The sequence below is a fragment of the Poecilia latipinna genome, unplaced genomic scaffold (assembly GCF_001443285.1).
Source record: "Poecilia latipinna isolate Pla-1442-1.1 unplaced genomic scaffold, P_latipinna-1.0 Scaffold371, whole genome shotgun sequence".
Taxonomy (NCBI): Eukaryota; Metazoa; Chordata; class Actinopteri; order Cyprinodontiformes; family Poeciliidae; genus Poecilia; species Poecilia latipinna.
In genome coordinates, this window is record NW_015112987.1 from 119,293 (window position 1) to 137,495 (window position 18,203).

At 40.8% G+C, this 18,203-nt stretch overlaps 2 protein-coding genes across 2 annotated transcripts in view; one reads left to right on the forward strand and one right to left on the reverse strand.

The window, feature by feature from the left end:
* LOC106949948 (uncharacterized) overlaps positions 1–8,605 on the reverse strand; it is a 22,303-nt gene extending 13,698 nt beyond the window's left edge. The window contains exons 1-13 of the mRNA XM_015036508.1: positions 8,284–8,605; positions 7,657–7,757; positions 6,929–6,998; positions 6,718–6,848; positions 6,546–6,634; positions 6,255–6,354; positions 5,211–5,254; positions 4,792–4,869; positions 4,121–4,317; positions 1,719–1,783; positions 1,522–1,628; positions 1,298–1,400; positions 562–661 (exon numbers count right to left, since the gene is read on the reverse strand). Coding sequence (XP_014891994.1) covers positions 562–661; positions 1,298–1,400; positions 1,522–1,628; positions 1,719–1,783; positions 4,121–4,317; positions 4,792–4,869; positions 5,211–5,254; positions 6,255–6,354; positions 6,546–6,634; positions 6,718–6,848; positions 6,929–6,998; positions 7,657–7,757; positions 8,284–8,506 — 1,408 coding nt within the window. The 5' untranslated portion in view covers positions 8,507–8,605. The remainder of the gene's footprint in view (positions 1–561; positions 662–1,297; positions 1,401–1,521; positions 1,629–1,718; positions 1,784–4,120; positions 4,318–4,791; positions 4,870–5,210; positions 5,255–6,254; positions 6,355–6,545; positions 6,635–6,717; positions 6,849–6,928; positions 6,999–7,656; positions 7,758–8,283) is intronic.
* Positions 8,606–15,528: 6,923 nt separating this feature from the next.
* Positions 15,529–17,498, forward strand: LOC106949942 (uncharacterized). The gene is made up of 2 exons (XM_015036501.1): positions 15,529–15,591; positions 16,360–17,498. Exon 2 carries the CDS (start codon positions 16,387–16,389, stop codon positions 17,242–17,244), a length of 858 nt encoding a protein of 285 aa, XP_014891987.1. The 5' UTR covers positions 15,529–15,591; positions 16,360–16,386; the 3' UTR covers positions 17,245–17,498.
* The last annotated feature ends 705 nt before the right edge of the window (positions 17,499–18,203 follow it).

The following is an 18,203-nucleotide window of genomic DNA, read 5'->3' on the forward strand; positions in this document are numbered from 1 at the left end:
CAATTAGCAAACACCTGCTGGAACTGCTGAGCTCGTCACAGGAGCGACTTCTCAGTGATAAAAACATTGTTAAAGTGGTAATGAAGGCTGAGCTTCAGACAGAGCAGGAGTTTTTAAAGAGACAGAGGCCCAATTTCAAGGCATTAAATTACAAAGGCATATTTGACATAGATAGCGTTTTTATAACAACTGAAGTTGACGTAGTTAGACTGTGCTGTAAAATGGCTCCATCTCCCTTTAAGAAAAAAACTAAGTTGCTTTTCTGCGAGATATTGGAGTTTAAGTCAATAATTCCTTAATATTGACATAAAAAACTAGATCCACTGTCAGATTGTTTAACTTATAAAGAGACATGTTCCCCAAAGTTATGAGTGAAATAATCTAGTTTTTTCTTCATCAGTATTAAGGAATCATTGACTTAAAACAAGCTCCTATGTCTTGATGAAAAGTTCTGTCTTATTTCAAATGTGCTAAGACATTTGCACCAGAAACTCGACCAAAATACTCGGTAACATTTGGTGTTTATCTGCAGTTGCTCTGTGCGTGGAGCGGTTCTCCTACCCATGCCTGTTCCTGCAGGAGCCACCTCCCTGGAGAAGACCTCCAGAGCTTTCTTCTGCTTGTGGTGGACGGCCATCCAGACCACGGCCTCCCTGGAGTCCTGAACACAGACACAGACCAGAGTCAGGTTTAACCGCTGCAGGCTGGCGGCGGCTCCGCTCTGAGCTCGGCCTCTGCAGGAGGCTCCACGCAGGGCAGCCGAGGCTCACAGCAGCGTCTGTGGCGAATGGAGAACAAGGGAGACACAGAGGGAGTTCAGAGGCTTGAAACAGGCTTAGCTCTGACCCTGACCCAGTTGGTCCAACAGCGAGACGCAGCAAAGGAGGAACAGAACAGATTCATCTTTAAATCAGTTATGGAACAAATATGTTGGTAGAAAAAAGACGACAAATTGTCAAAGTTATTGCAATAAACGATAATACAGTAATAACATAATGATGCAAAAACATATAGAAGAATAAACTTTAAATTCTAATGAACATTTAACACTGGAACTGGAAGATATTTTAAATATCTGAAACAAATAAAACAACAGAAATGACACATAAACTTAATTATGAAGTTTCTGTAAACAAAGTTAACCTTCAAAATAAAAGCTGGTTGAGACCAAAGTGAAAACTTTCATCATTATCAAGTTTTTGGTAGAAAGAGAAAAATGATAAAAATAAGGAAATCAGTGGTCTAATCCGTTACCGGACCTGACCCTGCAGAATATCAGGTTCCGTTTTGTTCTTACTTTTCTGCGAGCGTTTGGGCCGTAAGTGTCTTCAGCTCCCAGAACCTGAACGTTAACCGAGTTAAAATCCTGCAGTCCCATCTGCTGAAACATCCTCCTGGTCCTGAACGAACAAAACAAACCGATTAAATTCAATCACTGATGATTTATGTGCTCAACAGACTGAAAACACATTAATAAAGTGAGAGGAATCATCCCAGCCGGGTCGGTTCTGCTCCTCGCACCGTTTGATGATGCTGTCTGCGGTGCGCCGGGCCTTCTCGGCCGCTCTGGGCCCTCCCACCGGACACACCGCCGTCGCTCTGAACCCGTCCATGTAGGTGGCACACACCTGGACGCCAGCAACGACATCACTGTTAACCCTTTCCTATGGAGGCCCTTCTCCTGGTGGCGCCCTCTGCTGGTGACGCTGCTGATTTACCTTGTAGTCAGGAGAGGGGGCCAAACCTCTGGCGCCGGTGACTCTGACGGCCCCTCCGTCTGCACCTGAAACACAACTTAACATCACTGGGGCAGCAAAAGTTCTATTTAAACCATTTCTTAATATTTTTTATGTATTTTTTGATTTTCTAAACATTTTTTATAATTTTTTTTATTTTTTTGTAATTATTTAACATTTTTAATAAACCTATTTCTTAGTTTGTCCATTTTAAATCATTTTTTTTATTCGGTGTCCTCTGTGCTATCTGGGCCGTCGTGGCTCTTCGTTGTGCAGGAACTCGTTTTCTCCTCCCTGCTTCTGGACGCCGCCTCTCCTCCGGTTCCCTCCTGCAGCCTGTTGTTCACCGCGGTTTGAACCGAGCTGCAGACTGACCCGTCCTGGGTTCCCCAACCCGCCTTGTTAATGTTCAGAGATAAACTGAGACGGGTCGGCTGGTGGTCAAACGGGCTCTGAGAGTTCAGCGAGGTTCAATCAGACTGAAATATTTACATTTTTCAGCAGCAGCTGGAAGTTCCCATCGTAGCTCAAACCTTAACGGCTCATTCTGACGGTTTGGTTCTTAAGAGGAAAAGATGTACAGATAGTTTAGGTTTCATGTTGTTTTTCTTGCCAAAATTATGGATTATTATTATTAGAATTTGATTTAATAAAGCAAACAAAGAACTGCATAACTGTGAAGTCAAATGAAAACTTTACATGTTGAATGAAATTGGTGCTTGAGGATTGTAGTCTGCTTGAACTGAAGTTAGCAGTTTAGCTTTAGCTTCCATTAAATACCGTGTTGACATAGCGCTTTAGCATTAGCTTAGCTGTTGTTTATGATTAGCGCTTCAGCTTTAGTGCAAACTACCTTCTAGTTCACAGTCTTTTCTAATCTTAGTTACTAAATAATGATTCCAATGCCTTGTTGACATCATCTGCAGGGAAATCCTTCCCACCTTTAATTATCCTTTACCTTCTAGATCAGTGTTTCTCAAACTGTGGTCGCCGGACCAGCGGTGGTCCGTGGGCGCCCCCACTGGTCCGCCATGTACTGCATGTAAACAACTGTTTATTTACTGTGACGTGAACTTAAAGTGCAAAGCTACAGTTAGCTTAAAGTGTTGTGTTAATAATAATGGATAAATGAATAAGACTGAGAAAGAAAATCTGCAGATACTGGCTGAAAGTTTCTCAGGGTGAGTTGCAGAACTCTTGTTTTTGAACATTATTAAGATACGTAGCATGCAGGTTACACCTGTGCTGAGTACAATATGACTGCGACGAGGCGGTGAGCAGCGCTGCGCCCCACGCTGACTAACTGCATCTTAACACCTAAAATAAAATTACATTGCAATATGAAAGAAAATGTTTATTTTTGCCAAAGCAACTCATATTCTAAATTACAAACAGCCCTAAAACATTATAAGTGCACACAACACTTGTAGTAAAGAATGTTTAAGATTTCTATGTATTTTCAATGATTGGAAACTTATTTTCAGAATCTGTAAATGAGTCAAAACGCCCTGAATCGACTTGTTCATGGTTTTATTGTGGCCAGTCACATTTACAAAACAGTGCCACGTTTCACATAAGGAGGAACAAAAACAATGAACTAACAGACTAATATTTTCATTTCAGGTTATATATTAAGATGTTTTTATTTCGGGGCAACACTGTTCCACTTTGATTTACAGACATGAAATGAAGACTTCTTCTGTGACTTTTGAGCTTTCAGGACATTTTTCCTCTGTATAAACTCAGACATCAGCACTTTGTTGCTTTTGAGGGACAAAATGTACAGATTTCTTTAAAAAACATGTTTTTTATCTGCTGACTCTGTTCCCTCGTCTCTCCTAACCCAGATGTAACAAGGTCATTGACATACATGTGCGAAATATTCTGGATGTACTGAAACCAAAATGCACACACAGCTCTTATTTACTCAGGCTGAGCAGAGGGAGGGAGACCTGAGGGTGGAATTTCAGAAATCTGGCAACAGTAGTGAAGTTTCTCTCTATCAATCAAGAAAGTCCTGAATTAATGACCCAACAGGCAGAAAATGAGGCGTTTTATCAGCGAGGAGGAGCTCAGCAGAAGGTTTCTGGGGTTCAAGGGAAGGTTAGACGCTGCTGCCCAAAGGTTCAGGCAGGGGCTGATGGATCCATGTTTAGGTTTATAAAAGGAAAATCTGTGACTGATAGCTGATAGAGAGTTTAATGGAGGTTCATAGGAGGGTGAAGGGTTCAGTCAGGGGCCCAAACGAAGCTCCAGATGCATTTGTTTAGGAGTTTTTCAGGGTTATGAAAACAGTCAGCAGTTCAAACTGTGGTCATGTCCTCAGGACTGTGTGTGTATGTGTGTGTGTGTGTGTGTGTGTGTGTGTGTGTGTGTGTGGGTACCGGGTAGTTCCTGGATCGCCACCTGGCTGAAATCACAGATGACGTCCGGCAGCAGGTATCTCCGCGGGTCGCCGATCTCGTACACCAGCTGCTCGGCGACGGTTCCGAAGGAAACCAGGCCGCCGGTTTTTGGAGGCTTGGAGAGAACGAAGGATCCGTCAGAGGAACATTCGACCACCGGGAAGCCCATGTTGTCCCTGAGAGGGGAGCAGAGAGCAGCTGTGACCAAAGGGCCAAACTGGAAACAAGATTCCTCAAAACACCATAATTATTCTAATGGAAACAGGTTTCCATTAGACAAGCTAGGCTAACAGATTAAAAGAGACAGGCTAACTGAGTCAGGCTAAAAGCTAATCAGATTAATGACTACTTACAGGAACCATAGCAGCTAACTGAAGTCAAACAACACTTAATCAACCAGCAGGCTCTCAAATTTACTCAAATAATAAGTGAGAATCAAGCTAACGGCTAGTAACCGTTTTTTTTCTCACAAGATGAGAATATCTGTAGCTACAAAAATATTTGGTTGGGTAAATAGAGCAAGTGCTTCCAGATTCAGATGGTTAGCAGGAGCTAGCATACCAACCTGTTAAAGTTTCCTGTTCAGGTCTGAGGGTTGAACATTGGAGATGGATGAATGAAAATCAGGTTTTTAATCCGCTGAAACTCACCAGTCGGGGACTTGGTGCCAGTCGGTGAAGATCCCTCCGGTGCTCTGAGCTCCACACTCGATCAGATGACCTGCAAGGCTGAAACACGAACAGCGAGAGCTTCAAAACAATAAAAATACATTCTGATGAAATGTTTCTGTGGTTCTGCATTTACTTTATGGTTTTATTGAAATGTATTTTTTTTTCCCACCAGTCTAATGAGTTAAAATTTCTAGATGTTATTCTGAAAAAAAAACAAAAAAATTACGTAACATTTATGTGAGAATAAGATTGTTTTTGGTCTGATATTCTTTGTTCGTTGCTCTAAGCTGCACAAAAAAAAACACCTGCATTTATACAGCAAGAAATGAAAACTTACAAAGAAAGAATTTATTTTTAAATTCTGCTGGGTTTTTTGGTGTGTTTGTGGTTTTTTTTACCTTCCTGCTGCAAGCAAGTCGTAATCGTCTCTTTTCCAACCAAACTGCAACAGAAACAGATTTTAAGTCGCATGTGAACAAAATACAGATTAAAACAATCATAATGTCCTGCGACGGAAACCAAACAATTTTAGCTCATCAACATAAATCTTTAGCCACAAAAGTTCAGAGCCAACTTGAAACCACTCTTTGGAAAAACATCTGAGTCATTTAAGTCTACATTTTTAGCACCAAAAGCTTTTCAGTTTTTAAAATTTTCAGTGAAAGGCCAAATATGGAAGAATATTCTATCAGACTTCAAATCCCTACAAAGACCTTTCAAAAACTACATTTTCATTAAAAAGAAAAAAATCAGTTTCCTTTGCTTCATATAACATAGAATCAAAGAAAAAAAGGTTTATGTTACATTTGTGTGTATTTCTGTTCTGCTATGCCACATTCCGTCAGGATTTGTTGAGCTTTGATATACACAGTCATGCTATGCTATGTTTGTAACACTGTTATGTTACATTATGTCCTGCTATGTTTGCTGTGCTACGGTGTACCAAGCTATGCTAAGCTATGCTAAGCTATGCTAGGGTATGCTAAACTATGCTAAGCTATGCTAGGGTATGATTAGGGATATTTTCTTATTCTATGCTAAGTTATAAAATTAAATTAAATTTATTCTAAATAATGCTATGTAGTAAATGTTATAATATGCTATGCTACAGCACGTTATGCTACAATGTACTACAGAATGCTATGATTTTTTTTATTTTTTTATTTTTTTTTATGCTCTGCTACAACATGAGATGTAGTAATGAAAGAAAGGTGCACTACAAGTGGAGTTCAGTGCTGGAAACTTGGAGTAGTTGTCAGCACTGTTGCCGAGCAGCAAGCAGGTCCTGGGTTCAAATCCCGCCCTGGGATTTTTCTGCATACGGTTTTCATGATGCAGGTTTTCTTTAGTTGCTTTCTGTGCTAAAAATCTGCAGAAACCCTCTATTTGCAGGTTTAAGCCCCTCAACAGCAGCAGCAGCAGATGCTGGCAGTCAGCTGTACCGTGTGCAGGAGCGGCCCCAGAGCCACGGCGCTGTCCACGCAGCGCCCCGTTACCACGACGTCGGCTCCCAGGTCCAGGCAGCGGCGGATCGGCTCGGCCCTGAGCACAGGAAGGGAATCACATTAGGATATTTACGGTAAATTCAAGGTATTTATGGTTTTGTGCCGATTGGCTTTCTATTCAAAAATAATATATTCTCTAAATAAAATACATCAATAGACTGAAGTAAAGGTTTTCTTGCTTTAAGATATAATTTTATCTCTATATCTATATTATCTGCATGTTCGTACCCCAGGTAGGCGTTCATGCTGTGCAGCGTTTTGGGCAGCGGCCGCCTGCCGCCACCGTCGGCCATCTTTACTTCAGACAGGAGGCTCCTCTGCAGGAAACCAGAGGAGGAAATCAGCTCAGATCAACTTAAACCTCTGAGGTCATGTAGTCAGATCAGAGGAGGGGTCGTACGCTGGGCATGAGGTCATCACCGGTCACCACGGCAACCTTCAGGTCCAGCCCCGCCTTTTTCACAACTTCCTGTATGGCCTCGGCGCAGGCCAGCGGGTTCACTCCGCCCGCGTTGCTGACGACACGGATACCTGACGAGCAGAGAGGCCTGCGTTGGCCGTTGCCATGGAGACGGAGGGCGGCTGCCGCTGCTGCTGGGTGGCGGACTCACCTTTCCTGTGGATGTCGTTGATGAACGGAGCCAGAGCCACCTGGACGAAGTCCGGAGCGTAACCCAGGTTCTGCAGGAAGGAGAGAACGAGCCTTAAAGCAGGGAAAACAGCACCACCCACAGGCGCCGAGCTGCAACTGCAGATGAAAATCATGATCTGATTCACTGATAAAAACTAATATTTTTACACAGCTTAGTATAGCAGCTCATTACTGCCATGAAAAACTAGTAAAATCCCCACAGGAAGTTATAATTTAAAGTTTTTGAAGTGGCAATAAAAGTCATAATTATGAATTAGAAAATCAAAATTATGAATTTACATTTTAAAATTATGACTGAATTTAATTACTTAGAATTTCAAAATTATGACTTTCAATCAAATAATTGACTCTCATAACTATGACTGTATCTCAAACTTATAACTTTGAAAGTTGAAATTGACTTTCTATCTCAAAACTTAAACTGACTTTTTAATCTCAAAATTTTGAGATTATAATACAGAAATGACAAAACAAAATAAAAAATAAATAAATATCTTTAACAACTGTTCAAGAAAAACAAAGTCAATCTGTAAATAAATACATTTTAATTAAATCTATAGTGTCGACATTTAGAAATGAATGAAAATACACACATCATTAATATTATTAATAATAAAACTAGTATTTGTGTGCTTGTCTGGTTTGCTGTACAGAGTCAGGTGTGAGTGTTGGACAGGTGAGACTCACAGGCGTCTTGGTTCTGGCGGCGGTGAGCAGAGACATGGTGATCTCACTGAGGTAGTCGAACACCAGGAAGTCCAGCTTCCCGCCGTAGATCAGCTGAGGGGCTGAAAACAGAACCAGAGACCCGTCAGTGGGTCAGTGGGTCAGAACCGCTGGACGTTCCATTCTGGCTCCAGCTGTGTGTGTGTGTGTTTTTTTTTTTTAAATGCTTCACAGGGACCAAGAAAAAGGAGCAGTTTGAAGACTGGTAAGTGTGTCAGGTTCAAAGCCTCTGTTGCCATGGCAACAAGAGGTCAGGTGGAAGAATCTGTTAGCCTGATTTTACTTGGAGGAAAACAAATTGCACCCTTTACAGGAAATCAGAGCTGATGGGAAGCTACAATATGGTGGCCTAGTCAAAGTAAATTAGTTTGTCACATAAAGTTCTAGTAAACCACGGTGCTTAAGGGTGTGGATATTTCTGCAAGCATCGGAAAACCAGAAAGCATCCTTAAGGAGCCCGTTATTCTGGAGCTCTGTGAACCCATTAGAAAGCAGGTTGTAGTTTATAAATCAACCGGAAATGCCCCTCAGCTGAGCGGTTCCGCAGCACCGAACCCTCCGCTGGTGGAAAATCCCCCCAGTTCTTACCTGACGTGGCCGTGTCCCCCCAGAACCCGGAGGCGCAGCCGATCCGGACCGGCTTGCAGCCGCTGTACCACCTGGACCCGCCCCTGCTGTCCGGGTGGGCTACACCGGGGCGCAGAAAGTTGGCTCTGGAAGAAAAACTGACGCACTTCTCTGCGCTTCCTCTGCGCCATATCCGCTCCGAGTTTGAGGGCGAAAAGCGGAGGAACCGAGGAAGCCCAGACATGCTTCAGAAAACGGCTTAGTTTAGCATGAGACGGGAAAACAGAGGAGAAAAGTCCAAACTTCTGCTTCACTACGAGTTCAAGGTGCGCTGGTGCGTCAACAAAAACAGTCCCATTGGAAACGCACCACGAAGGTTCCGCTGTCGAGCAGATTAATATGATTTCAATATTTCTGACCTTTTTAATCAGGAGATTATTAATTATTAATTTTTAAACGGTTATGGACTTAAAACCTCCTAACAGAGAGAGTTTCATTCAATGTATTATCACAAAACATATAATTGTTGCTATTTTTTCTACTGTTTTAAATTAATTATTTATGTTTGCTTAAATACAAAATAAATAAAGGTTAAAATGTTTTAATTACTTTCCCTCGTTTATCTATTTTTAAAAAAACCCCAACTTTATTTCTTAATTTTTATTTATTTAATTAGAAATCATATTAAAAGCATAATTATTAATATGCTGTAATTTTCTCCTTCTTTCTTTCTTCCTTTATTTCTCTCCTTCTTTCTTTTTCATTTTCTTTTTTCTTTCTTTCTTTAATATAAAGATTTAGTTTATTTCTTTAAAGTTGTAATTTCTATATATTCCAGTTATTTTTATGTTGCAATATTCATTTATTTACTTATTTTTACAGTTAATTTGGAATATTTTTGTATTTCTATTTTTTTTTCATTAAAGTGCGAGTGTAAACTTTTATATGTTTGTAATATCATCAATATCAAACATCCACTTTAGCCCTGAGACACCATTAGAGCGCTTGAACTGCTGTAGTTATGTTTTGTTTCAGGGTTTTTGTTTTTGGGTAAATGTACAGAAACAAACCAGGAGACATTTTGTTCAGATTTGGTTTGCAGTTTTTCCGTCCTCATCTTTGTTGTCCCGTAGATGCTTTAGATTGTGTTTGCATTGACATGCCATACTACACCACAGCTTCATTTGCTGTCTTTGCATACATACTGGGTTTAGAACGAGAAACTTCATACGCTTTTACGTCTCCATTTCATACTAAATGACAGCTGAGAACTCTAATGACTGCCCACCGGGATTCAGTTACACGAAAACATTTGATCGGTTTGGTTTGTTGGTTTTAGTCACACCGGCGTCACCAATACATATAGAGTCATGGTCCAATTCTCTGACAGTCAGAACCAGTAAGACGAGACATTCAGGAGAAAAACGAGAGGAAAGATCCAAACTAACAGGTACATTTCTATGCTCTTCTCAGGTATTACTTTTTCACACAATACTGAGAATCATTTTGTCCAGAATATCCTGAATTATTTATGGATTTGATTAGTTATTTGACATGTTTGTGGTAGTTAGAGTGATCTATTTCAGTTAATTGTCTTAGTTTTGATAACAGTCTTTGCTTAAATGACTGAGGAATCTTTTTATCTGAAGTCCAAATTGCTCAACGTTAATATTCCAATTCTCACAACAACTCATTATATTGAATTACAGCCAATTTTCCAACATGTCTTCAGGTTTGCAGACATTTGTTCTGCTCAGAGACAAATGTCTCCTTTAGTCTTCAAAACATTTCAGATATGGACTTTGACTGGGCCATTGCAACGTCTTAGTCCTCGTTTTTCCAGCTGTTCTGTTGCAGCTGTTGTGTGGCAGAAAAGAAGCATTTCCATCATATATTCCTGTCATTCCTTCCTGTATTGTCTGACAATGTGGTCAATAACACAATTACTCTTTACAAACAATGATTAAACTTTGAGACTTCTTAGTCTCAAAGTTATAGATTATATATATTTTTGAGGAGACTCAGATTTTTGAGTGGAAATTAATGTAATTTTATGCAACACTGGCAGAAATCAAACTATCATCTGCAAATGTGATGATATGGATATGTTACAGACAAAAAAGGAGAATTCATTAGCGACTGTTTTTGGTTTCTGCTCTTCTTCTTAGGCCATGTCTGTCAACGCTTCGTCGTCTCTTAATATCCTTCCTGTCTCCTCAACCTCCAACTCCTCTGACGTTCCCTTTTTCATGGCCTGTCGGCACTCAGTGGCCACAAGAGTGATATTCATGGTTTACAGCAGCATCAACTCTCTGCTCCTGCTCCCTCTCTACGTCTTCGTTCTCTACATGGAGATCCAGCGTTGGAGACATCAGCACTCTGCCGGGGCGACACTGAGCCCCTCCGACTTCTTCACCCTCAAGATGATGATCCTAGAGATCATTTGCGTTGTTGGATCTGTCATTTTTACGTCAAGCTTTTACAGTGAAAGTCAGATTCTCTTTCTGGGTGTATATTTATTCTGTATCATTCTACCAGGACAAACATTTTTACATGTGCTGACCTGCGCTGACCGCTACCTCGCTGTTGTTCACCCCATCGCCTACATGCGCAGTAAGGAAACCCACAGGGTCAAAATTAGAGTCATCAGCAGTGCTTCGGTTTGTCTGCTGTGTTTGGGATGGGTGAGGGTGCTACAGTTGAACTTGCCAGACTTTCCCTCTGTTCCTTTTTTCCTTATTTTAGTTCTCACCATAAGTGTGATGGTTTTCTTCTGCTGTTCTGTTCTCTGGGCTCTAACTCACCCAGCGACAGATCAAAACAGACAGGCTGACCAAACCAAACGGAGAGCTTTTTACATGATCCTGGCCATAACCGTCACTCTAGTGCTGAGATTTGCTGGGCTCCTGGTGGGTTTTGGGTTAAAACACGTGCTCTTTCTGGATCCCAGGAGGCTGTGCGGATTCCTGGATTCAGGAATCTTCCTGACGTTTCCCAGTAGTCTGGTTCTGCCGCTCCTGTTTCTGCACAGAGCGGGAAAACTAACCAGCTGTATAAACTAGAGTATTGGGATAAAATGTTCTGGATGTCAGCTTTTATTTTCTAATGTCCTGTTAGACTTAGCTGTGCAACAGTGCTAAAATTAGCTTCTACTATGAAAAAACGACACCTGATCATTATTTGTTTTTAACGAGTCACTGTCAGCCTTATATTAGTGATGTGAAAACACAAACTAACAGCACAGATAAACAACGACACAGGAAAAGGTTTTCTAATGAGGTGGTTTGGTGAACTAAATGAGTCTGTTTTAATTAGTAAATGCTGAATTGTTTTGTTTGCTTCTTGTTTAATGTAAACAAATGTTGCATTATTTTCCACCTTGATTTGTAGAAGTTGTTTGTCCTAATAGGGTTTCCTTCAAATTATGTTAATTTCGCTTTTCTAACTTCCTGTAAGAGATAGTTGCACTGCAGTGCTAGCACAATCTGTACACAAGAAGATGTGGAATTATGTTCTATCGATATTGCTCTAATTTTCTAATTGTCTGCTGCAGCCAGCTGTGCTACAGCATCAATAGCTTTTAAGTAAAATCAGGAGTTTTGACTTGGCTCTGATGCTTTTCCTCATTTTTCTCTTTCTTCCTCCAATCTTTCATAGATAAAACTCTTTATATCCATAAGTAAATGAAAAAATCTAATTTTCAGAATGGTCCATTTTAAACACAAATATAAAAGAATAAAAATTACAGTTAAGTCTCAAAGAAAATTTAATTTAAAACCACAGTGCCATCTTCTGGCGAAATGTGTGCATTGCAACATGACGCAGCACTTTCCAGGTTTTTTATTAGCCTTTTTTAAAAATGCACTCTTATTTTTTCCAACTTTACAGTGACGTGTTACTCTGTGTTGATCTGTCTTTAAAAAAATAAAATCATGTTGTGTTTTGAAAACAGCTTCATACATTTAGAAAAACCTTGAAATGCAACTATTAAATGTAAAGTTAAAGCCCATTTGTTTTTAAAGAAGCCATTATGAAAATAAAATGAACGATGAGAAAACAAAACTCACAGAACAATTAATTCTCCTGCATGCAAACTGGAGCGGCTTCATTTGTTTAATTCATGAATTAAACAAATGAATAAAAACAGCAGCTTGTTTCTGTTGATTGTGCTTTTTTTGGCACCTGATGGATAACTCTGATAAATCACCTGCAGGCTGACGGTTACTGATGATGAACTCAGACATGAAATCACATGAACTGACATGTTAATTTGGAGAGAAACATACAGAGATGTGCATGGACACAAGCAGGTTAAACAGGATTTATCACTTAAATCATCAGAATATTACACACTGCAGGTCTAGACACAATAAGATTTATTGTTTTATTTTTTAAAAATGACAAGATCCAACTTTAACAATGACATGATCCATAAATGTATCTAGTAATTACCAGATTCTTTGTTGTGAGTTCATATCTAGAGTAGCTGAAAACTGATAATTATTCCGATGAGAGAAACTTCGTTGGACTGCAGTTCTCCAGAAACATCCATTCTTCAGATCGACTCTGTTTACAGATGCAAACATCCAGAATTATCTGAATATGTTAGCAGTTTTGTGGCAAAACTCCTAAAATTTCTACAGTAATAAGATAAGAAAGTCCAGATTCATTTCTTTACTTTTCCTCCTGCATGATTTTTGTTTTGTCTTGAAACGATTTGGTGCCCAAGAATCCAGTCTTACATCTGTGTTTTATGAAACAAACATGTTTCCACTGCAGCTTACTGTCGATACGAGGAGCGGCCATGTTGGAACACAAAGTGGGAACTGGTGGTCGTGGGTTTTAACGCCAACACATTTAAATAGTGGCTCATCAGTCATTTTCTAACATGCAAATAAAATTTATGTTTTAAACAAGCAGACGCCTCTAAACCTTCTAAAGCTTCATCTGTTTGGAAGAAACGCTGCTGGTGAGATTTGTCTCTTATAGATGAAGTTTTTTTGTGTTTTTATTCATTTACATGGTAGAAACGTTCAGGTGTTCCAGATGTTTCTACTGACTTTTAAACAAATGAAGATTATTGGATTAAACTGAACTGACTTTGTTTTGTCTGAACGGATCAGAATGGAAGTAAATTTGATTAAAATTGTGGACGAACTGAGCTGCATGAAGTGACTTCAGTCAAAGTTTAAATGTTTTAATCTGCTGCTTTCATTATGGGGATGGAAAATATGAGATATTCCTAAAACAAAGTCTGACCAGTCCAGACTCCTTATACAGTTAGAGCTGTTTATTATTAGAGCTACGCTAAGATGGTAAAAATAAAATCACCACAATAAAATCGTACAAGAATAAAGTCACAATGTTACAAGAATAAGGTAAATATTACAACTTTATTCTCACTTTATTCTCACTTTATTCTCAAATTTTGTGACCTTATTATAGTAATATTTCAACTTTATTCTGTTAATATTATGACTTTATTCTTGCACGACTTTGTTCTTGTAACATTTTTAATTTATTATCAAAATATTGTGACTTTATTCTCATAATATGGATTTTTTTTCTCTTAATTTTATTATTTCCTTTTTCTTAGGATGATCCTTATATTGTAGATTTTGATGCATCTTCGTCATAAACATGTTTCTGATGGTAATTAAAGTTATTTTATGACTCAAGGGAATCTTCTGGGTTTGTAAACAATTAGAAACTTATCAAATTATAAAGGTTGTCCAGGCAGGAATTTGGTTTAAGTCCCAAACACTTTGATATTTCCTAGCAGTTTTTTGTTTCCACAGCGAATTAAATCCTTCCATGTTTTTAATTTTTCCTCCAGATGCGATGTCCATCAACTCTTCGCCTCCTCCAAATCCTCCGCTGAGGATTTCCACGTCGTGTGCCTGAACTCTCCTGAGAGCTTGGCCATCTACACCACCTACACCGTCATCAGCGTCTCCTTCCTCCCGCTCTACGCCTTCGTCCTCTTCTTGGGTTTCCAGCAGAGGAGGCGTCAGCGCCTGGCGCCGTCAGGCCACTCCGACTTCTTCACCTTCCAGATGGCAGCGGTGGAGGTCACTGGCGTTCTGGGCTCCGTGGTTTATGTTGTGGGAACCCACATGGAGAGTGAGGCAATGGTCCTGTTGGGGATGTTTCTGTTCTGCGTCATTTTTCCTGGCCAGAGCTCCTTCCATGTCCTGACCTGTGTGGAGCGCTACCTGGCCATCGTTCATGCCGTCAAGTCCGTCCAGTGGAGCGAATCCATCAAAGTCAGGGTCAGAAACGTCAGCACGGCGTCCGTCTGGCTGCTGTGCTTCGGGTGGTCGGGTTTACTGAAGCTGTACCTGCCTGACTTCCCCACCGCCCCTCTGCTGCCCTTCCTGGCCGTCTGCTTCCTCATCACCACATTCTGCTGCCTGGCTGTGCTTCGCTTTCTGAGGCGGCCAGGGCCGAGGGAGCGAGCGGACCAGTCAAAGCTCAGGGCCTTCAACATGATACTGGCCATAACTGTGACCCTGCTGCTGAGAATAGTTGGATATCTTGTGTCTTTCGGCCTCAGTGATATGATTTCAATAGATCCAGAACATCTATGGATTCGGGGCTGTGGCTGACGGTCCCCAGCAGTTTGGTTTTACCTCTGCTGTTTCTGCACAAGGCCGGGAAGCTGCCATGTTTCAGGAGGAACTGGAAGAATGGACCGTAGTGAGGTCCGGATTGATACTGAAACAGCAGATCGATTCTTACCAATACTGTCAATACTTCGATCATTTTAGATGATATAACAAAACAAGAGCTTAAAAAGAGACTCATTTAGGCAAGACCCAAAGCTTTGTTCACATTTGTTATGATTTTCTGCCGTTGCTAAAATAGCCTAGCTGTGATAAATGAGGCTGCTAGCTCAATCTGATTTTAACATGAACACATTATGATGTCTTGTTTGACTGTGACTGCATATCAATAACTTCAGAGTTATTGTAAAGATGTAAATGTAAAGATAAACCTAAAAACTGTGGAAGTAAATCTTTATGAAGCTGTAGTTCAGAGAAAAGGTCACTTTTCATGTCATATATACAGCAGTTTGTACAGGTTGATATGAAATAAAGTCCAGAAACAGACAATAAATCAAATTCATAATTCACCAGCTATTTTTATGATTCATGGAAAAAAACAAAAAAGTTACAATAAATCACAAAGTTTGCATGATGCAAATAAGCTGTCAGCTCGTCAGTTTCCCTCCCATTAGTTAAAACCCTCAGATGAACTTAACCAAGTTATTCAACAGAGACGCCTGCTGAACTCAGCCAGCAGCAAGAAACCAAACAGGCTCACCAGGTCAGTCTGTTTAATTATACAATGCACAGGACGGCAGGACTTTTCTTTCAAAATTACCAAGAGTTTTCTTTCTCCCAACTGAAACCACTTCCTCCTGCCAAAATGCATTTTAAAAATATTGACCTTTTGCAACTACGTCACTTCGAGGCGCCATGATGGACGTCGGAAGTGACGGGATGGGAGTGTTGAACAGAGACTGAAATTGTTTTCCTACGTTGTTTTTGTCAGTTTATTAAAGCTAATTTGTCTGTGAAGGTAACTCACCTGGTTGGGGCTCATAGCCGGAGGGATTTACTAAAGTTGGAAACAGTTAGCTTAGAAACTGACCCGAACCTTCTCCCTCTGACGTGTTGATCAAATTACAGACTTTGCCTGAATTCACGCCACATGGTTTATATTAATATGTCATAAACAGTGTTTCCCCTCAGACCCGATCAGCATTAAAACCGAACAAAAGAGATGCTAACCAGTTTTTACCCCATACATGCTAGGCTACATGACGGTGCGGCGTTGTTTCCATGGTTACCAATGGTCAGACGCTGCCTTCTCCATAATGCGATATTTGATATCATCTTCATACGTGTCCATAAAGTATATGAACATTAATCTTACCGCGGTCACACCGAGCTGCTGTCCATCGCGCCGCATCTTTCTGCTTTGAAAGTTATACAAAAAATGACCAGTTTGGTTTTCATCCTGATCTGTTTGTGATCAGCGTGACGTCACGTGCAAAGGGTCAGTAAAACTCGTCTGTTATTGTATCTCCAGGGTGGAAACGTCTTCTTTCCCTCCGCCATGCTGACCAACTCCTCTTCCAGCACCTTCTGCTCCTTCAACGCCTCCCTCCATCCTGTCACCTTCTCTTGCTTCAGCGACATCAACCATGTCATCCATTACTACTGCTACACCCTCACCAACCTCCTCATCCTCCCTCTGCACCTCTTCATCTTCTGGATGGGTTTCCAGAGATGGCGCTCCACCAGGCCGGCTGCAGGACAGAACAGCCACACGGACGTCTTCACCTACTGGATGGGTGCAGCAGAGACCCTCTCTTCTTTTGGGTTTTTATCTTTCAGTTTTGGCGTTGGAACCTGCAGACCAGCCATCATGGTGTTTGGTTATCACCTTATCTCCTTTACTGCTCCTGCACAGACTGTGTTTCACTGTCTGACCTGCATAGAGCGCTATCTGGCTGTGGTTCACCCCATTATCTACATGAAGCTGAAGAAGTCACAGGGAACCAGAGTCAGAAACGTCTGCATTGCTGTTGGCTGTCTGCTGAGCTTCGTGATGTTTGCTTTGGTTCCCGTGTTTTACCCTCACTTCCCCACCACAGTGTACTTCTCCATCTTTGCCTTCATCATCATGACTATGAGTTTCTGCAGCCTGGCTGTCTTCTGTGTCCTGATCACGCCGGGAATGAAGACGGATCAGACAAAATGGAGGGCGTTCCACACCGTCCTGGCTATAACCGCCGCGCTGGTGCTGAGGATTTCTGGGCAGAGCGCATCCATGGCCATTCTGCACCAAAACCACAGAGTAGAAAATCACTGTGCAATCTTCCTAACCGGGTTCTGGTTCTGTTTGCCAAGCAGTCTGGTTCTACCGCTGCTGTTTCTGCACAGGAATGGGAAGCTAACCTGTCAGAAATGAAACGTCAGACCTGGAGTCACGTCTCAAGAAACTAATTACTGGAATCTGAGTTATTGCTGTACAATTATGCATGAACATAGAAACACTATCAGGTTTGTCTGTAACAGATGATTAAGTAAAGATTAAAATGCAGATGAATGGAAGATGAATCCTACTTTACTAATAAAATGTTAGTGGTCAGAAGTGAGAGGTGGATAAATGCTGGACTGAAACAGCCTATGTTTTGTGTTTAGTATTTTTCTTTTAAAATAAAGCCAACATGGATGACAAACTGTCTTGATTACTTCTTAACACTTATCAAATATCCACATGTTAGCATCCATTACTCAAGTTTACTTTGAGGTGGCTTTCCTGCTCCTGGCAGAAACTTCAAAACTTGTTTAAAAAGTGTTTTAAAAACTTTCTGTGAGCTTTAATGGAAGCGTAAATCTAGCCGAGCTGGAAAACGACCACAATGCAGGAGACATTTTGGAAGAATGTGAAACATTATTCTGTTATCTGGATGAAAAAGGAAAAAACGAGCAAAATGAAATTGATCAAACCCGTCAAACAGCCCCTCCTCTTACAGGATTAAAACTTATAACAACTTCTAACTTCAGAGTAAAGTTAGGCTCTCAGGCCTTCAGGTTGTCCTTAGCCTCATTCAGCCTCATTAGCTAAACCAGCTGCCTAACATTCATCACATCCCTGTTAGCCATTAGCTTTGCCTTCTCCTCGTCAGTCAACGTGATGTCAGCAGTTTTGTTTATCAAACTGCAGCCTTAAAAGATCATAACTTCATGTGGTTGCTCAGCAACCAGCACAGCCAATCGTATCCACAGACTCGTTCCCTGCAGCGTCCTGCAGATCTTTACATGCCAGGATCTTTGTTAAATATTATGCAGATTGTCAAGACTTTTCTGAGTTTTAATCCCTTTTCTGTCCAGAAATTAACTCTTGAATAACAATAATATCAGTTC